Source organism: Acanthopagrus latus, chromosome 5 (assembly GCF_904848185.1).
Source record: "Acanthopagrus latus isolate v.2019 chromosome 5, fAcaLat1.1, whole genome shotgun sequence".
In the NCBI taxonomy this organism is placed as follows: Eukaryota; Metazoa; Chordata; class Actinopteri; order Spariformes; family Sparidae; genus Acanthopagrus; species Acanthopagrus latus.
The window spans coordinates 31,247,116-31,267,741 of NC_051043.1; the positions used below are offsets into that span (position 1 = coordinate 31,247,116).

The 20,626-nt window shown below is 43.4% G+C and overlaps 2 protein-coding genes across 7 annotated transcripts in view; both read right to left on the reverse strand.

Moving 5' to 3' along the window:
• The window catches only part of pomt1 (protein-O-mannosyltransferase 1), an 8,438-nt gene extending 5,653 nt beyond the window's left edge, over positions 1-2,785 (reverse strand). The window contains exons 1-8 of one of the 3 annotated variants that reach the window (XM_037099588.1): positions 2,461-2,785; positions 1,605-1,725; positions 1,332-1,438; positions 1,188-1,238; positions 945-1,091; positions 660-768; positions 483-539; positions 52-145 (exon numbers count right to left, since the gene is read on the reverse strand). In XM_037099588.1, the coding sequence (XP_036955483.1) occupies positions 52-145; positions 483-539; positions 660-768; positions 945-1,091; positions 1,188-1,238; positions 1,332-1,438; positions 1,605-1,720 (681 nt within the window). In that variant the 5' untranslated portion in view covers positions 1,721-1,725; positions 2,461-2,785. Of the gene's footprint in view, positions 1-51; positions 146-482; positions 540-659; positions 769-944; positions 1,092-1,187; positions 1,239-1,331; positions 1,439-1,604; positions 1,729-2,460 lie in introns of all 3 variants that reach the window. The other 2 variants (XM_037099587.1, XM_037099589.1) reach the window with 2 other exon arrangements.
• A 1,111-nt stretch (positions 2,786-3,896) lies between these two features.
• LOC119020317 (rap guanine nucleotide exchange factor 1-like) lies at positions 3,897-16,031 on the reverse strand. Of its 4 annotated transcripts, none has more exons than XM_037099585.1 (23): positions 15,791-16,031; positions 15,509-15,651; positions 15,175-15,371; positions 14,933-15,089; positions 12,948-13,174; positions 11,760-11,862; positions 11,332-11,398; positions 10,875-10,997; positions 10,632-10,793; positions 10,315-10,526; positions 10,019-10,059; positions 9,852-9,921; positions 9,655-9,763; positions 9,433-9,511; positions 8,483-8,575; positions 5,812-6,000; positions 5,642-5,726; positions 5,472-5,566; positions 5,207-5,285; positions 4,966-5,067; positions 4,760-4,857; positions 4,493-4,633; positions 3,897-4,373 (listed from the first exon to the last, which is right to left on the reverse strand). In XM_037099585.1, exons 1-23 carry the CDS (start codon positions 15,816-15,818, stop codon positions 4,235-4,237), a joined length of 2,739 nt encoding a protein of 912 aa, XP_036955480.1. In that variant the 5' UTR covers positions 15,819-16,031; the 3' UTR covers positions 3,897-4,234. The 4 variants fall into 4 exon arrangements, with proteins under 4 accessions (XP_036955480.1, XP_036955481.1, XP_036955479.1 ...); XM_037099586.1 differs by having other exon boundaries at positions 9,685-9,763; positions 11,751-11,862; XM_037099584.1 differs by having other exon boundaries at positions 3,897-4,370; positions 11,751-11,862.
• Between the last annotated feature and the right edge of the window lie 4,595 nt (positions 16,032-20,626).

Consider the following 20,626-nt stretch of genomic DNA (forward strand, 5'->3'; position numbering starts at 1 on the left):
ATCAATAAATGGACAGATGATCTATGAGAAGTGACACTCTGCTGGACTCACATGACTGACACCTCGGTCCCCAATCAAGTTCCAGGTGTGCAGAGAGGCCACGCCCAGCAGCAACAGATAGGAGAACATGCCCATGTACTTCACCCTGACATCACACACACACACACACACACACACACACACACACACACACACACACAGAGTGTCATGTTTGTGGGTCTGAGCACAAGCCTGAGCCTATTTTTGAAACAAAAACATTTTCAAAAATAAAACTTATAACTTGCAATCAAAGAATGTGTCAAACAGTGTAAAGTGCTGGTCTTAGTTTTATTTTTGAAAATAGTTTTATAATAGTTAGTTATAGTAGTTATTAGTTTCTCTCAAACTGTCAAATTTGTTTGACATTTAGGAAGTTTTGTTTGTTTCTTTTGGCACAAATCTAATTCCATATGAATCAAGGTGATCCGAGATCAGATGCTCACCCAATGGCTGCAGCACAGGACGCTCCGGACAGAAGCAGCCAGCCGTACCTGAAACAGCTGAGAGGCAGGAAGACGTGAACACACCTGTCTGAACTCACAGGTGAGAACTGAGTTCTGATTAGTTTGATGTGTTTCTGCTGGACAATATCAGATGATGGAGTTGAAGGTGAGTCTCACCTGCTGGGAGTGTTGTGGAATCTCAGGTAGGAGAAAAACGCCAGCAGCACAAAGAAGATGAGAACAGACTCCAGTAACATGAAACGTGATTGGACGATCAGAGAGTTCTCTGGAGAAACAACAAAACAAACATCAACAATCAGTCATAAAACAGACACTTCAGTCCCTGAACGCCTCACACTAATCTCAGTATTCAAATGCCCTGCACTCATCTGAGGTCCTGAACGCCCAGATAATGTCATTAATCACTGCAGCTCATTGTGACAATGTGATGGGCTGACTCACCGAGCAGCAGCAGCAGAGCAGCTCCCAGAGCTGACAGGTGAGAGAACCTCAGCTCCAGAGTCAACAGGTATACTAGAGGGACACACAGAGCGCCACACAGAGCCGGCAGGAGGCGCAGGCTCCACACACTCACACTGCTGGGATACTCTGTAGGACAAAGCAAACACAACCACACTGCTGAGATACTCTGTAGGACAAAACAAACACACCCACACTGGTTCAAACTAGTGCAGGAGTTCCTACCTGCTCCAATTCGATTCCAGACAAAGTTCCCATCAAATCCTCCCAGGTATGCTGCAACACACAGTTATGACTTAACATAGGTGTAACCAACAAACACACACAGCAGGTGTCACACACAGTTGTGTGGTTGTCTTAGTAACTGACCTCCAAATGCCAGGATCAAGTGACCCAGTGGCGGTCCACTGTCATCGATGAAGAACACCCTCTTCATGTAGAGAGACACAAACTGACCATAATACACCTCATCAAACCTGCACACACACAGACACACAGACACAAAATCAAATCAAAACTCAAGACATCTAGGGGTCCCTGAATGCACCAACACAGTTTTTAAAACAGTGTGTATGTGTGTATGTGTGTGTGTGCGTGTGAGAGAGAGAGTGTGTGTTCAGGTGTGTAAACGAAAACACTCACACCACAGCATTGGGGTAGCTGAGGTGGCTCAGTCTGGTCCAGAGGGCGAGCAGGGAGACCAGCAGCAGGACCAGATCCACCTGAGCTGTGACCACTAGGGGGAGCTGCAGCTTCATGACACCTGCTAGACACAGCAGCCGCGAACGATCAATACAACCTGTACATTATTTCACTGGTTTAGCAAAGTCCAGCTCCATTGCAATGCACACACACACATTTTTATTATCCACGCCTACACTAAGGGCCTACAGACTGTGGGCAGCTGGACATTACTGCAGGTGTGATGGTGACTCTGTGAGGGCGACAAAAATGTCATATTTTTCCTAAAAGATGGTCAGAAAAAATGTGAGGAGCACTTAATTCAATAAAAGAGGCGTGACTTATGTGACAGGTCACCAGGTCAGCTGACGTGGAGGAAAGTCATTTAAAACTGAATGAATGAAAACAATCTAACACAATAGCAGTACGCAGCAGATGTGTCCTGATGATCCACAGTATCAATACAAGTCGGTATTGATTATGACTCATGTGACACTTTGGCTTCGGTTTGTGATGAACAACTCTGAAGAAGAGAATCAGCTGAAACATGAAACTAACTTTACTTTAAACATTTGATGAGAAACGTTTTACAGCATGTAAATAAGGTCTAAAAGAATACTATTGATGAGGACTTATTAATACAATGGATGAGGACTCATCATTAATACTATTGATGAGGACTTATTATTAAGCTTGCTGAGCAGCAGTTGCCTTAACCCTGAGCTAGCTGCTCGCAGTTAGCATTAGCTCTACTGTCGGTTGCTCTCAGAGTCTTCACAGTGCCGTTACATTCCTGCTGACGTAGGATAAAGCTCACCTGTGACGTCACTCCGTTGACGTTAAACCGACCATCCTCTCAGTAAATCACCGGGTTCAGCTCCTCCGTTAACCGGCAGCTCGGCTCCGTTTCTCCGGTTCGGCTGAAGCAGCGGCCCATCGATGTTTTTGGTGTTCGATTGGTGATGCCTGCTCCCAGAGTCGATCGATTACTGCTCATCGCTCTGTGCTTTTCAGGTGTCAAATGATCTTTTACCATCGCGTATTTAAATATGAGTGAATAACTGATGAGTTCATGTATAACAATTAACAAACATTAAAGCACAGAATGAACCCAAGTATCCTTTTCTTCTTCTTCTTCTTCTTCTTCTTCTTCTCTAGTTTAATGGCAGATTACTGGCACTGGACTGATACACATGCATACGTGTAGTTGATGTAAACCGACAGGTGAAGTGTACGGAGCCCTGGAGGTGACATGGATGTTTGTTTTTATCTCGTTAGTGCAGTTTAATATCTCGCACGCAGATATTAATTCAAGCGCCTTTTGACGTAATCAAACAGTGACGTCGGTTAAATGCAGGCTTATTATCATGGATCGTGACCATCTCAGAATTCTAATTGATTTATTAATACAAGTTAATAAAGTGTCTTGTTGTTATTGTGTAACGGTAAGCGGTACGTATAACAGGTATTTTTATGATCCACGATGAGTGTCCAGGTGTTTTATTAGCTATTATGCTAGCCATGATGGTGGAGAAGTTATCAAAGTAACACTAGTTTGGTTATAATTAATTTATGAAACAACGTCGCGGCAGTGACAACTGGCAATCAGGACAAACGATTAACAATGGATGCAGGTGCATATAGAATCATATTCATGTAAAAGAATTGAAGAACCTGAATTTACTAAATCACCCTCAGTTTTCCGCGACATTCTCACACAGACCACATTCTCTCAGCTTTCACAGTGACATTAAACACGTTTGTTGTGTTTTATTATATACACAACAGATATATCATTGCTCTCTATACCACAAGCGGACGCTGCTGTACAAGACAGGTCATAGTTAACACCTGTACTAGAGAGGTAAGGGTGTAACAAGATGGCGGCTATGTACGATACAACGCTTCTACTGAGAAGTCTGTAAACAACACTTGTTCATGATTCCAGCATCCCATCAGTGTTGAGGCAACACCAGAATGTTCTCTTCATTCTCTCAGTGCCACTGCGTCTTACTTACTATCTTGCAAGTAAGTAGTTGCACTCGGGAGATAAAAAAAACTCCATCCATGTCACCTCCTGGGCTCTGTAGAAGTGACAGTAAACAGGTGAATATGTATATAATCACATCACTCGTCATCTCTGATGTTGTTTATTTCAGTAAAGGCAGATTCTCGCTGATAGAAGCTGACAAAACAGCTGATGTTTTTATGTTTGTATGTGTTATCTCGACGAATCAAATGAAAGAAGGTGAGTCACAGAAAGGTGAGCTGTGATTTATTGAAATAAGAGATGACACAAACAGTTCTGAGGTCCATATGGGCCGAGGCCACACCCACTGGGACCCATGTGTCTATCAAATGGCTTGACCCATCCATATCAGCATGGCAGCACACTATTAGCTGTGATTATCTCAGTCTGTGACCAGTCTTTATTTCTGTGACACATCAGCAGACCTCCAGACCATGTTGCCCAGGTCAGCTGGCACCAGGTGAATCAACCACATCCCTCAGTATCAACCTGTTAGCATAAAGCTAGCACCTGTTAGCCTTGGGACGATCCAGGTTGAACCTGTTTCAGCTCGTTTAGCACGTCATCTCTGAATTGCTCGAGGGGCATTTCTTGGCCGGAGCCGGAGAGAGAGTTCCCATAATGCCTCCTCTGCCAGGTGATCACTAAAGTCATTAAAGAAGGATATGATGTCATCATTCGGCTGCAGAGAATATCGACTGCTGAGACACAGAGAGAGGGAGAGAGAGAGAGAGAGATCCAGGTGTTAATTCAGACACACTGCAGTACTACTAATTACTCCTGTAGTAATAGTACTCGTTAAGTATTACAGGGAACTGACACTTGCTGGTAGCTCCTCAGAGTGTCCAGGATGTTGAACTGCTGCCAGCGTTTAGTGAAGTTGACCTTTGAACCCTGAGGTGTCATCAACACGTCAGGATTCCCAAGATGGACGAAGGTCAAGTCCTGAAGGATCAAACCCCTGGACAGACAGAGAGGTCAATAAGTTTATAGGTATAAACATACAGGTAGGGTGTATATAGTGGGGTTTATAGATATATACGTACAGGTAGGGTGTATATAGTGGGGTTTATAGGTATATACGTACAGGTAGGGTATACAGGGCGGTTCCACCTCAGCCAGAGCAGCTCTGTATGCTCTGAAAGACGATGAGCTGTCAATCAAAGAACTGTACTCCTCCAGAGCCTAGAAATACACCTGCCTCATTAACATATCAATTATAGACTATTTCATTATAAAGTGTTTAATTAGCATTAATTATTAAACACAATCTTATGATGAAGACCAACAGACCTCAGCTGTGTTTCTCTGCCAGTCAAGGCGTCGCAGGGGGGCGGAGTCCAGTGCTGACAGGATGGACAGGTACGAGTTAAAGTTGTTCAGCTTCCTCAGGTGCTGCAGGATCAAACACAGCGTGTGACAGGCAGGTGTGTCTGAATAACAGGATCTCAAGTGCATGTTAATCCTTTGTATTAAAGCTGCTTTAACACAAATTCAGCATCACTCCACCTGAGCTCCACCTGTCTGTTTTTACCTTCATGGTTTTCAGGAACTTGAGCAGCAGTTTTTCTCTGTCCTGAGGTTTGTCCTGAAGAATGATGACCGAACGAACCCTGAAAGCACACGTTGACACACAAAGTTGTTGACCTGTAAACAAACTGATCCAAACTGAGTGTAGTGACAGAGGCAGAGTGTTGCGTATCAGCGGGTTGTGTTAGCAGAGGCAGAGTGTTGTGTATCAGCGGGTTGTGTTAGCAGAGGCAGAGTGTTGTGTATCAGCGGGTTGTGTCAGTGTTTACCAGAAAGAGACGTTGTTGAAGTGTTGAGTGAACTGAGTCAGGTTAGGACTCTTCTCCTCATTCTGCTCTTTAGACCACAGCAACACCTCTGGAAGCTAAACAGGTGAGACATAGACAGGTGAGACACAGACAGGCGAGGCATAGACAGGGGAAGAAGAAGGTGTCTGTACCTCGATCTTGTAGAAGAGCTCAGAGTCCATCAGTGTCAGCTGTTCGGCTAAGTCCTGACTCCTGAAGTCCAGCAGAGTTCCTGGTCTGATGAGGACAGAAGAAGATGTGTTGACATTTGATTGGATGACACATCTGTCAATGGTCCATCAGGTCAGTGGTCAGAGGTTACCTGGCAGCCACGCCTCTAGCTGCAAGCGGGCGGACTGACTGAGGAGAGCTAATCAGCTGCCACCTCTGCTCCATCTTGGAGAGGATGTTGGAGCGCAGCTGCTGGGCAGGTCCCAGCTCTCCACCAATCAGGAGGCTGAACACGAGGTCCATCAGCAGGAGCAGCAAATCAGAGTCCAGCTCCATTGCACTGCACGCATGCACAAACACACACAGACATTATTGTTCATACCTACACGAGTGTGGACACTGGACATTACTGCACATGTGATGGTGACACTGTGAAGTCGACAATAAAATTTAACAGTTTATAGAAAAACTACGTCTCATTTTAAAGCCTCGTGCAGGTCACAGAACATATTATAGAGTTAATTGGTTTCATGGACTTCCAGCGAGGCACAAAGCAGGATGGCTGCTTGTCATGGAGCTCTGATGCAAACCCCCCATATTTTATATTTTTGGGACTCATAAATGACTTATAACCACATTAAAAGTAGCTGAATCAACAACATTGGAGAGATGGCATCAAAAAAGGAAGCAAACATGACCAAGAGGCAAGATTTGAGGCACCATCTTGCAAACAAGCTGAAAACCATGGCAACAAATTCAACACAGTGTTTAACTAAATAGATACTATCCAAACAGGTGTGACTGCAAAAAAAATCCTGAGCATGAACCTTTTTCCATGCCAGCTGGGGGGAGGCGGGGTTATATGGGCAAAGCTACGAGTTTTCTTGTTCTTGATAAGAAATAATGTCAGAGCTACTGTATTGTCAAGAGGGGACCAGGAAATTTTTGAAAAATAGCCCCTTAGATGATAGATTCTGGTGAATTTTATGGAAATAAATTTAAACAAATAAAAAATAAAAAGAAATAAACATTCAGACATGAGATAAACAAACCCAATGTGAGTCAATGTTACAGCACCAGCGACCAAAAGGCTTTCCATCGCTACCCACCTCTTCTATTAGGGCTCACGACTCGATTTGATTTTGATTCTTTAGGTCGCAATTCGATTCAATATTGATTCGATTCATTATTGATTTAAATGCTTCAATAGCGATTCAGTAATAAGTAGTAATAAACACATAATTCATTAGAGTACCGATAATTTTTGAATTCAAAAAAGTAATCTTAAATTATAAATCTTTCCTCTAGGAAGTTACAGTTTGAAATGTAAACAAAGGCAGATAATAGTTACAGTATATAATAGTGCAACCATAGTTAAGCTGAGAAAGTGCCATTGTTGCTGGGACTGCATAGTACATTTTTGTCTGACATAAACAGACATAACAGTGGTCCCTCTGCCCTCCGGTGAGACGCAAGGGGTAACACGTTGACACTGAACCCCCCTCTCTCCCTGGAGAAGAGTGCTACCTGTGTCCGCACGGTGCAGAGGCCAGGCTGAGACCGGCTGCACTGGGAGTTTACAGTCTCTGAGAGAGCGGTGCGTCAGACATTGGCTACCCGCCTCTGCAGCTCGGACGGGGTTTCCATAGCACATCACCCTCTGACCCACGAGCGAGGTTGCAGGCGAGGCGCCTCCAGCAGCTGGTGGTGGGGGACCAAAATCCAGATTCAACAGCACATGGAGCGACTGCTCTCTGGATCAAATCTGTTTGGCCAAGGCCCGCCCCCACCATATTTCTGATATTTCTGAAGCAACAGGGTCTCACTAAAGTGATGTGGAGCTCTTTACTGAAAGATACCTGAGTTAAAATGGAATTGTTTATTACAATGGAGCCAATGTTTGATTTACTTTATCAATGTGAATATTTTTCTCTAACGCTAATGTTTCTGAGGATGATAATACAAAGATAATTGCTCTGTTACACTTCTGATGTTTAGAAGTAAAGGGTTCACTAAGAGGGGAAGAGGGAAAAGGGGGTAGGGGTCATTCAAACAACTCTGCGTGCTTACAACAAATCCATTCTTAAAACACACCTATAAATTGTGGTCTGTGTGAAGAGACCCGAAGTAATCAACCCTTTTATGACATTCTACGGTCTACGGAGGTTTTAAGTAGTAAGTCACTCTGGATATTTGGAGGTTCTTTGAAAAAAAGAAGTCACAGCCAGAGCTAGAAGACGTGGAGAGTGAGACATCATCTCCTCCAGCCCCTGTTGATTCTTCCATCAGCTCAGGTTCTGAAACACTGAATAGAGGTGGTGTGTTTTTCTCTTAATACCTACAAAGCCTCGTGTAGGCCCGATGCAGATATACAATGAAGTGAAGAAATGATAAGGGGGGATCTTCTACCTGCTCTAATAGCCTGTGCACACAGCACAGGTCTTATTACAGGCTATAATATCTTTAATGTAAACATCACTCAGTGGGCCTATAGTGGGGGAACATTAGCTTTATTTGTGATCAAAATATGATGATGAAGACTTCAACGATTGGCCTTCCTTTCCTTCTCAAGCTACGCTGTAATTGCATCTTTAACAGCCCAGTTTTCAAAATGTCCCGGGGGAGAAATGCCCGGACCCCCGTTAAAAAAAGACTCTAGTCTGACCACTTTTTCATATCTAAGAAAGATGTTTTACCCTTGAAAAGCAATGTGATATTTTAGAAAAGGTTAGATGGAAGCAAAGGAAAGTGATCTTTAAATTAAAAAAACTCCTGATTGGTCCAGGTGTGTGTGTGTGTGTGTGTGTATGTGTGCGTCTCACCACAGCTCCTCCACCACTGTGACCAGCAGGTGAAATGTGTTGCTGGCAGCTGTCTGGTCTGCAGGTGTTCCTCCTTCACTCAGGTGTCTGTACGTGTTCATGTTAAAGACTGAAACTCACTTGAAGATGATGATGAGAGAAACACCCGGACGTCCTCAGAACAGGTGAGACAAAACACATTGGAGACATAAAGTATAAGATCGTCTGAGTAGAGAGGCACTCTGTATTAATACCTTCTATTTATAATGAAGGTACCTACAAATGATTAATAGCCATTTTTATATAGGGCACCAAGCCACCAGTGTGCCCGTCCTTTTGGCGGCTTGGTCCACGGTTTTAGACAGAGGCGGCAAATCGGGGGTCTGTTTTGGTCCGCCGATTTTCCTCCTCGGAGGGAACACTTATTTCCGCCTCGCCTGCTATCTAAAAACGAGCCGTAAATGTGCCGGCCTCTGCGTGAGGTGGGCGGAGGTGTCGATGACCTGCACTGATGTGTGACCCACAGCCGGGGAGTTTTAAAACCAAGAAACAGCTGATCACAGCAGTCAGTCCATCACTTCATCCGCGGACATCAAGATGAACAACTGGACAGCTGCAGAGATCCAGGAGATGCAGCGTCTCCTCGGTCTCTGTAGCTGTTTGGTTGTGTTAGCTTGTTGTTGTGCCGGCAAGCTAAGGACGGTCGCTACTTTCAAATTAAAAGCCCCCCGCTAAGAACCCAGTTCTAAACTCCAGTGGGGTGCAATGTAAAGCTCTTATTTTGAAGACATATTTGTTCTTCTGACTTCGAGCTCCACGTCACGTCACATGTTTACGCCTCAGAGGCTTTTGGAAAAGGAGGAATATTACACCTCGGTTTTAGAAAGACAGGCCGGCACATTGCCACCTTTTCTATCCAAAAACTAATTGATGAAGTTTCTGATCAATCTGATCAATAACAACGAGGATATCTGTGCTGCAGCTTACTGATGACATCACTGGGGCTGATGAAGCCCCTGTAGGTGGAGAGGAAGGCTTCACGGTACAGATCTACACACACACAAACACACACACACACACACACACACACACACACACACACACACACACACACACACACACACACACACTTTGGTCAGTTGTTGAGTTACATTAGATATAGAGATGTTCTGATCCGTGAGGTTTGTCTTCACCGTGTGGTTCAGGGCTGCCGGTCCACTCACCACTGACGCTGTCCGTCTCTGTAGCGTAGACCAATAGGATGTCAGGAGAAGCTGCCTTCACGTCAGGCCCCTCCTCCTCCTGAGACACACAAAGGTGAGTGAGGTCACAGGTTAAATGAACATAGAGGTCAAAGGTCAAAGTTCAGGAATCAGAGGTCTGGAAGTACCTCAGGCTTCATGGTGATTCTGTTGAGGATCTCCTGCTGGTCGGTCAGCAGCACCTCCTCCAGCTGGACCCTAAGGAGCACACGCTGTCAGTGTGTGTGTGTGTGTGTGTGTGTGTGTGTGTGTGTGTGTGTGTGTGTGTGTGTGTGTGTGTGTGTGTGTGTGTCACCTGTCCATGCTCTGCCTCTCCTCACTCTCATCATCTGCTTCCTGATGATACAAAGTTAATAAAGTTTTGTTCAAACAGGACGAGTGATGACATCATCAGGACAACAACACAGCAAATAATTGATCGGTGAGTTTGTCCATCAACAGAACTTTATTTGGATCACATGTGAATGAACTCTTGTTTTATATTTTATTGATCTTAATGATTGATCATGTGATCTGTTTCTGTTTGTTGCTCCAGCGGTGGACAATAAAGTTTTTTTATATTTGATTTACATGTCAAATATCTCTCTTTACCTGCTGTCTCTTCTTCGGTGGTAAAACGGGTACAGGAAGCAGCTCAGGTGAGTCCAGCGTGTGCGTGTCCAGGTGTGTGTCCCTGAGCTGGTAAGCTGTCTCCACCTCCCGCAGCCTGCTGCCGTGTCTCTGACTGGAGGTCAAAGGTCGCTGGTAGAACATAGCTGCTGACGGAGCGCTGTACGATGAGCAGAACTGAAGGTACTGATGAACTGAAGACAGACAGGTCAGAGAGACGGGTGGTGTAGTAACGATGGATTGTTGATAGGTTATTGATGGGTCATTGATGGATTACTGACCGGCATGTTGTTACTCACTGTGTCGTTTCTTTTCAGGGAGGGGAGGGGGCGTCTTGCTGGGGGACAGAGGAGACAACGTCGGCTCATCAGGACTAGTGACATCATCAGAGTGGGCGGGGCTGTCATCCTGAGGGTCGGGTTCAAATCCAAAAGAAGTCGAGGCCTCAGAGTTGATTACACCTGCTCAGATCAGACAGTCAAGCAGAGAGGTAGAGAGACAGACAGACAGGTACACAGACAGGTTAACAGGTGTGTCCTCACCTGCAGCGCTGCGGCGTCTCTTCTCTGGCAAGGCGGGGGGCAGGGAGGAGGGGTGAGGAAGAGGAGGGAGGTTGTCAGAGGAGGAGAGGTCAGTGTGGAGGAAGTCATAGTCTGGATCCTCCTCTGAGACACACACACACACACACACACACACACACACACACACACATTGTAAGAAAAAAACATGAAAAAAGTTTGTTCAGCCCTCAGCAGTGTCTGTCAGGCTCAACCAATCAGGAGCCCAGAAAGCCTCTATAAATAAACAGATTGACTCTAATAATCAGATTAAAGACGATTATTGAGTCTGTGTTCGTCCAGCAGGAGGCAGCGCTGAGCTGCACCTCAACAACTCCAACAGACAGGAAGAGACTTCCTGTTTCTGTCAACTGACAGGAAGTGATGTCACTCACACCCCACACTGACTGGAAATGTGTGTGTGTGTGCGTGTGTGTGTTACCACAGTTCGTGCTGTCAGCAGCAGAGTCTGCAGAGGAAGAAGAGCAACGCTTCAAACAGTCATCCTCCTGCAACACACACACACACACACACACACACACACACACACACACATTACTAAACACAGTGCTAAAGTCTGAGATGAGAAGAGATGAGTACTAAAGTACACATTTAAAGTAATGTTACTTGAGTATTTCTACTCCAACATATTTCAGAGAAGAAAACTTCACTTTATACTCGACTACATTTATCTGACAGCTTCTGTTACATTTTATATAAAAACATATGAAGTACTCTGCAGCACTGAGTACTTTCTCCTCATTAAAGTATCCGAGTACTTCGTACTGTGATGGGAGCTCAGTGTGAACAGATAAAACAGATGTGACTCTGGTCTGATGTGACGTCACTGTGTGGGTGTACCTGTTCTACCTGTCTGTCTGCAGCAGGCTCTCGCATCATTGGTGCTACTATGGCAACCCTGCAGGGGGCAGGGCCTAATGACTGACGCTTTTTAGGAGGCAGAGCTGGAGGACTGAGAAGAGACAGACAGGTAGAGAGACAGGCAGACAGACAGAGATGGGTGTTAAAAACAGCATTAAAATAATTCTGATCATCTAAACTTGTAATTGAAACATGATCTGATGTTTGTTTTGTTCTGAATGTCAACTGAAATTTTTCATGTTGACCATGTGTCGATGACATGTCCATGACATGTCCATGATGTCATAGATGCTCATTTATATCTAAACATTCTGTAGGTCTAAATAAAGTTTTGAATTTCAGACTTCGCCGCAGTTTGTATCCATACATGTAAACATGCTAAATGCCTGCTAACAATGCTAACAGAGCTTCCTGTCAGTAACAGCCTGTATGCTCCCTCGTCACTACACAGGGAGTCCAACATGGAGGACAATATAACAAGTAGTGAGTGATGTTACAGCCGTACTCTGTACTGTGCGGGTGGAGCACAGCTCGTTGTCACCATCTTTGCTTCTTCTTCACTGACCAGCAGAGAGACGTTTGAGGTCACATGACCTGCTAGATTTTAGAGCTTCATGTTGTAAAACTCATGTTGACTGTATGAGAAGGAACAAAGAGAAGCTGAAGCTTTCTCTCTCACTTCTTCTTCTTCTTCTTGCAGTTGTTCAGTTAACACAGAGACAGGAAGTGCAGAGACAGAGACGGGGGCTGACATGTGATGTCCTCAGTTGTTCTACTTCCTGTTTCACCCACAAATCTATTTCTGTCTCCTCACAGTCTCAGTGCGACAGCAGCTACAGAGAAGTTACACATCACATCTGTGCTGCTGAACGTCTCAACATCAAACTACTTTACAACATTTCAACCTGTTGAACAAATAAACGCTCAACGTGTCCTTGCGTGTCAATGCTCTGACAGTCAGCACATGTTTATGTTTCAGTTCAGACTGAATCGTCTCTGTTGATGGACAATGATGTCATGAGACGATTGAATTCAGGATCACAAACATGAGGAACTTCCTGTTTCCTGTCAGTCTGCAGTTTGATTGGACCATTTTGGTCAAATTCAGAGCAACAGTTAATTTAGTGATGGAGCTGCAGATATTTTAAACTGTCAGCTGACATCAGACACACTCACCTGAGGCCAGGTGTGGGGGTCACCTGGGGCTCTGAGAAGGGCATTGGAGGTTTAGGAGGAGCTGAGACCGTCTCCTCCTCCTCCTGTCCTGGACTACTGCAGGTGGAGGTTCTGTCTGAGATCTGCAGCTCATCACACCCACCTGTCTGTCCCACCACTGGCTGTGATTGGACAGGAGACAGAGGGGCGGGGCTGTGTTGTCTCTCTGCAGCCAATCGAACAAGTTCCTGACAAACAAAAACAACAAAAAAAGTCTTCTGAGACAGGAGACGATGAGAGAAAAAAATTTTTATAAGTTGTTTGTGTTTATCTTGTTGATCTTCATGTCAGTGTCCCAGATTAGCATTAGCAACATTAGCTTTTCACTCAGCTGAGCTAACATCACGTAACTGTGGCTGTTTGAACCATAGACATATATACAGTACATTGACGCCTCATTGAGCGGGTTGGCCCGCTGCTGCGATAGGTCGACATCGCTGCCATATTGGAGGAGGCAGCTCCGCCCCATGAACTGATACAAGTCAATGGAGTGAACTTTATAAAGTTCCTTCTACAAAGTGATATATGTTAATGTCTCATTTACACATTCACATACGTACGGATATATTCAGGAAACAGAGATGAACCAAAAACAACGTCTGTAATGTTCTCTGATGATTATAAACATTAACAACTCCTTATATACAGGTCGGCACCAAACCACAGGATGGATTTTGTAATGTGTTGATGAGTATTTACAGCTGCCAATGTATGTAACACTGTTACTGTGATGATACATGACAGTTAAATATTTAATCTGTGTCTATAATAACCACATCCTGACATGTAAATGTGACATCTGTGGGAATAAACAGCACCAACATCATTTTTATAAATACAATGATTTTTGATGATCTAAGTACTAATAATCATGGCAACAAAAAATTAACAAAGTCTGCAAATCAGGATCAGGAACTGCGGCAGCAGTGAGCTGCTTTCTGTTCTGTTAGCAGAGAAAAGATGAACTCCATGACAGAACATTATAAAATATGATAATGTATACAATAACATTTCATGGTAAAAAAAAGTGAAGTTGCAGCAGGCTATTATAAATATGCACCATATATAGTTTTCATTATTATCATTATTATTATTATTATTATTATTATTATTATTATTATTATTATTATTATTTTTCTGCATGTTCTTGACTTTGAATGGGAGCAGCTGTAACGCTGTAATTTCCTGTTGGGCATCAATAAAGTATTTCTGATACTGTTTCATATATTATGAAGTCAGTTGTGCATATTTAAACTTAAATTTAATGAAACAAGTTGACAGTATGGTAAACAGACTTCACATTTACCTGTCAGGATGTGGTTATTATACACAGATTCAATATCTAACTGTCATGTATCGTCACAGTAACAGTTACATACATTTGCAGCTGTAAACACATAAAAACATTAGAAAACACTTCCTGTGGTTTGGTGCGGACTTGTATACTGATCATATGAGCAGTAGTTAATGTTTATGATCAGAGAACGTTACAGACGTTGTTTTTGGTTGGTATCTGTTTCCTGAATATATCCGTACATGTGTGAATATGTAGGAGCTTTATAAAGTTCACTCCATTTACCAGTATGGCGGCGATATCGATGTACGGTCCAGCGCTCGATGAGGTGTCTATGTATTTATGTCAATGATTTGAACACTCTGTGTTAAGTGTGAAGTGAAGCTCCGCCCCCATCACTCATAATCTTATGCTAGCTGACATGCTAACCTTGCTACTGAGGTGATGATCAAAACAACAAAAAAAAAGTATAAGTAAAACGTAAAAGTATAGATTACGTCAACAACATGTTCAAAGCTAACTGTGAGTTAGTGAAGCTCTGTGGTTACTGAGGTCAGAGGTCACGTGACTGCAGAGCAACACAGGAAGTTACACAGGTGTTAATATACACTCAGGTAGAACAGATGTCTTCACTGTGACATCACCTCCTCACCTTGATCCCATCCAGCACTGCTCTGATCACCGTGGTAACACTCGCTGTGGACTCTTTGTTGTCGGGGGCGACGCCCTGCAGCATCACCTGATCTGCCCAGCGAATCAGCTGAGCCACAGACTGGTAGAGACGAGTAAGACAGGCAGAGATTGTCTTACTGCAGAGAGGACAGACAGACAGATGGGTCAGGAGACAGGAGACAGGTCGCTCAACGATGCTCATGCTCAACAGGTGTCTCCTACCTGTTGTGCAGGTGTGGCTCCAGCTGAACCAGAGTCTGGACCGCCTCCAGGACACTGCTGGACGCCCCGCCCAGCAGCCCGCCCACTACAGACTGATCTCGGGCCAGTTTGTCCAGCGCCAGTCTGTCCACCAGAGCTTTGAAGTACTGTAGAGAGCTGACGACAGCTCGCTGCTGGTCGGCCAGCACACACACCGACTGACACACACACACACCCAAACATTTCAGTTGATGATGTAACAGTGATGTCAATCAAATATCAACTACAGACATAAAGTAATCAGAGTACAGACTGTAGAGAAGGTTCATCTGACAATGTGTGTGCGTGTGTGTACCTTGCATTGTGTGTGTTCGTTTAAGTTTAGGTCAGCTGGCTTGACTCTCTGTGACGGGGTGTGTTTGATTCGCTCAGATCGTCTGATGCGTGTTGGGTGGAGCTTATCCTTCAGCTTCAAGGTCAGAGACACAAACTGGGAAGCTGGGGAGAAGAGGAGCATCTTCATCATCATCTTCATCATCATTAGAAAATAAAGGTGTCTCAGTTCAAAAATGTTGATGTTTTTAGCCAATTGTAGCTAACAGTTAGCATGTGAAACAAGAGGAGGAAATGACCTTACCTGTCTTACTCTCAGCTCGGGAGGACATGTCTGCAGGTAGACGGACCGACAGACAGACAGCTTGTAGCTTCAGGTCAGCAGAGTGACAGTTTCATCCTCTGGCTTCATGTTGTTCAGCTCTCTCTGTCTCTCTCTTCTTCCTGTCTCTCTCTCTCTTCCTCCTGTCTCTCTCCCTCTTCTGTCTCTGTCTCACTCTCTGTCTCTTCCTCTTCTTTCTGTCTCACTCTCTGTGTCCCTCTTCTTCCTGTCTCTCTCTCCCTCTTCTTTCTGTCTCTCTCTTCCTCCTGTCTCTCTCCCTCTTCTGTCTCTGTCTCACTCTCTGTCTCTTCCTCTTCTTTCTGTCTCACTCTCTGTGTCCCTCTTCTTCCTGTCTCTCTCTGTTTTCAGTCTTCTCTGTGTGTCTCTCTCCGTCCTGCAGTTCGCTGTCTCTCTCTATGCCTGTCTGTCTCTTCCTCCTTCTCTTCTTCCTCTTCCTGTCTCAGGGACCTGCCCTCAGCATGTCAGTCACCGAGGATGATGACAGTGATGCTGCTGCTGTCAGGTTTGGAGTAGCATCAGTATGTCATCCTGCAGCTCCACCTGTTGGTTTTAGGCTGGCAGCACACCATCAGCTCCTCCTGGCAGTAAACTCGAGACTCAAACAGTTCAGTTTTATTTGAAGTCTCCTACTGTTGATCTGATTGGTTGAAGCAGTCAATCTGTGTACTTTGTCCTTGTGTCATGCCCCGCCCCCTTTTGGGTGAAAACTGTCTAATTTGATGGGCTGTAAATCTTCTGGACAGCCCTTGTTAAAAGGGACGGTCTAGCCTTTGGAGCATTTCTTGGTTGCATCACCAGATGTTTTATCCTTATGTCACGATTTCTGCCGCCCAGGCCCGCGACAGTGACGATCTACACCACGTGATGTCATCATTTTCTCTCTTTCTTTCTTATTTTTCGAATGTGCAAAGAATCTTATACACTTTAATATAGTAAACAAATAAATTAAATGGTTATATTTATAAAATGGTTTGAACTATAAACTAATTCTCCATTTAACTTAAACAATTTGGATTGTTTTAATTAAAAATTGCTGAATTTTCGCATTTCCATTCAAATACGGGGAAGAGACGCAGGGTGAGGCAGCATCAAGCTGAGCTTCATCTTGGATTGTGCAATCGCCACTCAAATGTTTCAGACACTTTTAATATATGCCCCCCTGACTTTCCATAGTTTAGCTGATGTATAAAATATGTGTGTAACCTGTTTCGTGTGCTAAGCGATCTTACAACAGCAGTGAAGAGGCACTGGGCGAGGCAGGCAGTTCTCTTACCTCAAGGTATGGAGCGCTCATGAGCCCTGACATTCTTATGCTACTCTGCAGCTGCAGAGTAAGTGATAGCGAGCTTGCAACAATCTTAGAGTCCATGGTCACAGTTAGAGAGTCAAGTGCAGTGATCATTTTTTTCCCCTCTCACACCGCCTGGTTTTACAGTGGAGGATTTTATATCCAAGCTCAAACAATGAGACAGATGTTGAGAGATTAATTAGGAAAACCAAATTAATGCTGAAATCATGTCATGGAAATGCCACTGACAGGAAGTCTAGTGCAACACTGACGACTGTTTTATAAGATAAAGTAAAAACAAATGCCCATAGCAGCAGCAGTTGCCGTGGCAGGGCAGTGGTAACTGCCTCAGACACCGGCAACTAGAGTGGAAGGCAGAGTGTAAGGCTAAAACAGAATTATAGAATATACAGGATTTTATATACATCTCTCTCTATATATATCTATATATCTTTTTATTCCTTTGTCAAAATGTCATTCTGATGACAAAATTATACCCACTTGCATCATATGAACACACTTTAAGATCAGCAGCAACACACTAGTCTACTTTATATAAAACACTGCAGTCTTTTGTTTTTACTGTTTTGATTCAGTTCCACAGGCACATTTTCACAACAACCAAAAAATGAAATACTCAATTTAAAATCATTACATTACATTACTGTATTTTACAGTACAAATAAAATACACTACTGTAAACAGTAAAACACAATTGTGCGCAGGTGGGCTTATGGATCCTGCCGTCTGTCTGTCTGGCCACAGGATCTCATCAACATCACAAGCAATGTCTTCTCTCACTAAGCATCGGGGAGAATATCCTCCATCCCTGGACTGACCTTACCTCAGTGTCCCTGCAGGCCTGTTCCACTGCCTGCAGAAGAGACATACAGCATGTGGTGGCGGTCATATACGCACCATCTCCAAGTGGAAAAAAAAATACTCTATAGGATTTAGAAATGGGGAGTAAGGGGGCAAGTACACAACTTCAACTTGATCATAGTTGGTGAACCAGTTCTGGACCAGAGCAGCACGACTGAAACTAAAATTATCCTGGACTACAACAAACTTCGGCTGCTCTGGTCTATCCTGTACAGCAAAGTTCTCAAAATGGCTTAACTGAGGCCTTTTTCCAGCTGGCTGATAGGTTCAGTTTTGTAAGTAAGCATTGTCAGGTGTGTGTCTAAGTATCTTCAATTAACCAAAGTGTGTTGTATTTTGAATATGTGGTGCCTGACAAGCAGCACAACCATGTAACTGTCTGACAACGCCACCCCCTGATGGTGGGCAGAGGGGACCCCTCAGTTTTCCTTTATATGTAGTGTGGCTATCTGTTATCTTCCCCACAAAAGGGACAGTTGACAATGAGGCAAATAGGTATAAAAAACAACAAATTTATCACAATTGGTATAAATACAAAATATCCAGTATAAAAGCAATAAGTCTGGGATGTTATAAATAGAATTTTTTTTAAAAAGGTAACTGGTTGGAACTCCTCAGTCAGGAAAAGGTCGGACTGGCGCGAGCAAAGATCCCTCTTCCTCAGAAGGCCCCTGGAGAGACCAGAAACAAGAGACAGCAAACCCAACACCAGGACACACATGCAACACAGCAAACACTAAACACATAAAGTATGAATACACCACTACAGTATATCACACCCTGTTGCGGTTATAGGTATACTACACACCACTACAGTGTCTCACCCGTGTGGTCACCCTGAGGAGATGAGCAGTACACCCGTGTGAATCTGGCCTTATACAGAGACAGCCTAAGAAGAGAGCACATAAAAGAGGAGAACAACCAGCATCCGCGCATTTCATTTAATTCACTCAGAATTACAACTGACAATTGGCCCCAGAGACACACAAAAACAAAAGAAAGAAAAAGAACCAAAACAAGTTGAAATTCACAAAGACCTATGATTTAACAACAAAACAGTGGCTGGCCTGGTCCTTTCTCTAAGAGAGAAATAAAACAGATTAGTTGCCAGCCTAGTTTAATACCACAGCATATTCAACCTTTAACATAATCAATAAATATAGGTCTACTTGGCAGGTCTTCTCAATTGTCCCACATCGCAGTAACTATGCAGGTGTAGCTGAACATTCCAAGTGCTACAGACACAAAGAGAGGCTTTAAGTAGACATTTCAACACAGTTTTAAAACATTCAATAAAAGTGGGCATTATATAATTTACCAGCATATCGGTGTTCATATCTCTGCAGCTGGAGTCACAATGTGATGATCCCCTCAATTTAAAAAGGCCATGCAGTGGTCTGTGTTCTCCGCAAGGAGCAAACACACTAGATTATCCTGATAAAATGGAATAAATAAGTATTAAATCTATGTTTTAGTAACTGAAGTGCCATACATCTAAATGACCCTCCATACCTGCATGTGAGGTGAACCCAGCTCAGCTGTGCAGAGTTGGCTGGCAGAACCAAGAGAGACTGACTGGCATCTCCCAAACATTTATCACTTCCTGATTTCAGTCATGTGATCATGAGATATCATGTGACTCTATAGGGTGTGTGTGAGTGTTGCCACTGTGTCAGACTTCCTGCCCAAATCCCCACAAATAGATGTGTTTTCCCAGTGGTACCGTGAGATTTCATTTTTTGAACTAAGTGTCTTATGTATGGAATAGTGTGTAGTGTGCAGGAGCAAGTGCTAAAGTGCAAAGCAGTGCTTTTGGTTAAGGTATGGTTACACTTTGTTTAAGGTATAGTAACAACAGCTTCAAGTTAAGTTACTTTGGTTTAAGCATGTGTCTATATTGTTCAAGCAATGGGTAAAAACTGTAACATTATCATCTCATGGGTAAATATCATATCCACTGTAGCAAATGGACAGAAAGTAAGCCCTCCTTTACTTGGTTTATTAAGGATTTGCAATGATCTTTTACATCACTTAAAAAAACACATTCTAGCAAAATTGCGAGAAAGATTTATGGCGATACATTTCCCTTCTCACTGTTCTGAAATGCGCTCCTTTATTTCATGGTCTTGCTGGGTGATTGGAAAATATTTTTTGTTTACCACGTTTACTTTATATGAATGCTTGTTCTGTTTTGTCTTTTACTTTTCTTTTCTTTTGGAAGATTGTGGTATTGTATGATATTGCTTTTGTTTTTTCCTCTATGAGCTTTTGTATGTTCTGAAAATAAACTCTCTGCTTCTTCTTCCTCTTCTTCATTAGTTTTATTTACAGTAGCCACAGAGTCGTCCTGCAGTTTGACTTTTTCAGGTCAGATTATCTTTTGAATTAAAGTTTAATCTGACATCAACAAGATGCTTCAATCCAAACATCTCTAACAGCAGCAGCAGTATTTATTGCTCAGGTGTATTTTCAGTGTCATTGACTACATCATGAGAGTCAGCCAGTCTGAACTGGATGAAGATGTTTAATTTCTCTTTTTATTATCATGAACCTGAACTCATCATTAACCTGTCCTGAAGTCACAGGTTCATAATATTAAGTGTCTCTTTATAAAGACAAACAAAAGG

Coding starts and splice junctions, on each gene's coding strand:
- LOC119020317 (XM_037099581.1), bottom strand. CDS start 15,818: ATGTCCTCCCGAGCTGAGAGTAAGACAG. Junction 10,527..10,631: donor CCCTGAAAAGAAACGACACA/GTGAGTAACAAC, acceptor GTCTGTCTTCAG/TTCATCAGTACCTTCAGTTC. Junction 4,374..4,492: donor CTGAGGAGCTACCAGCAAGT/GTCAGTTCCCTG, acceptor TCTGTGTCTCAG/CAGTCGATATTCTCTGCAGC.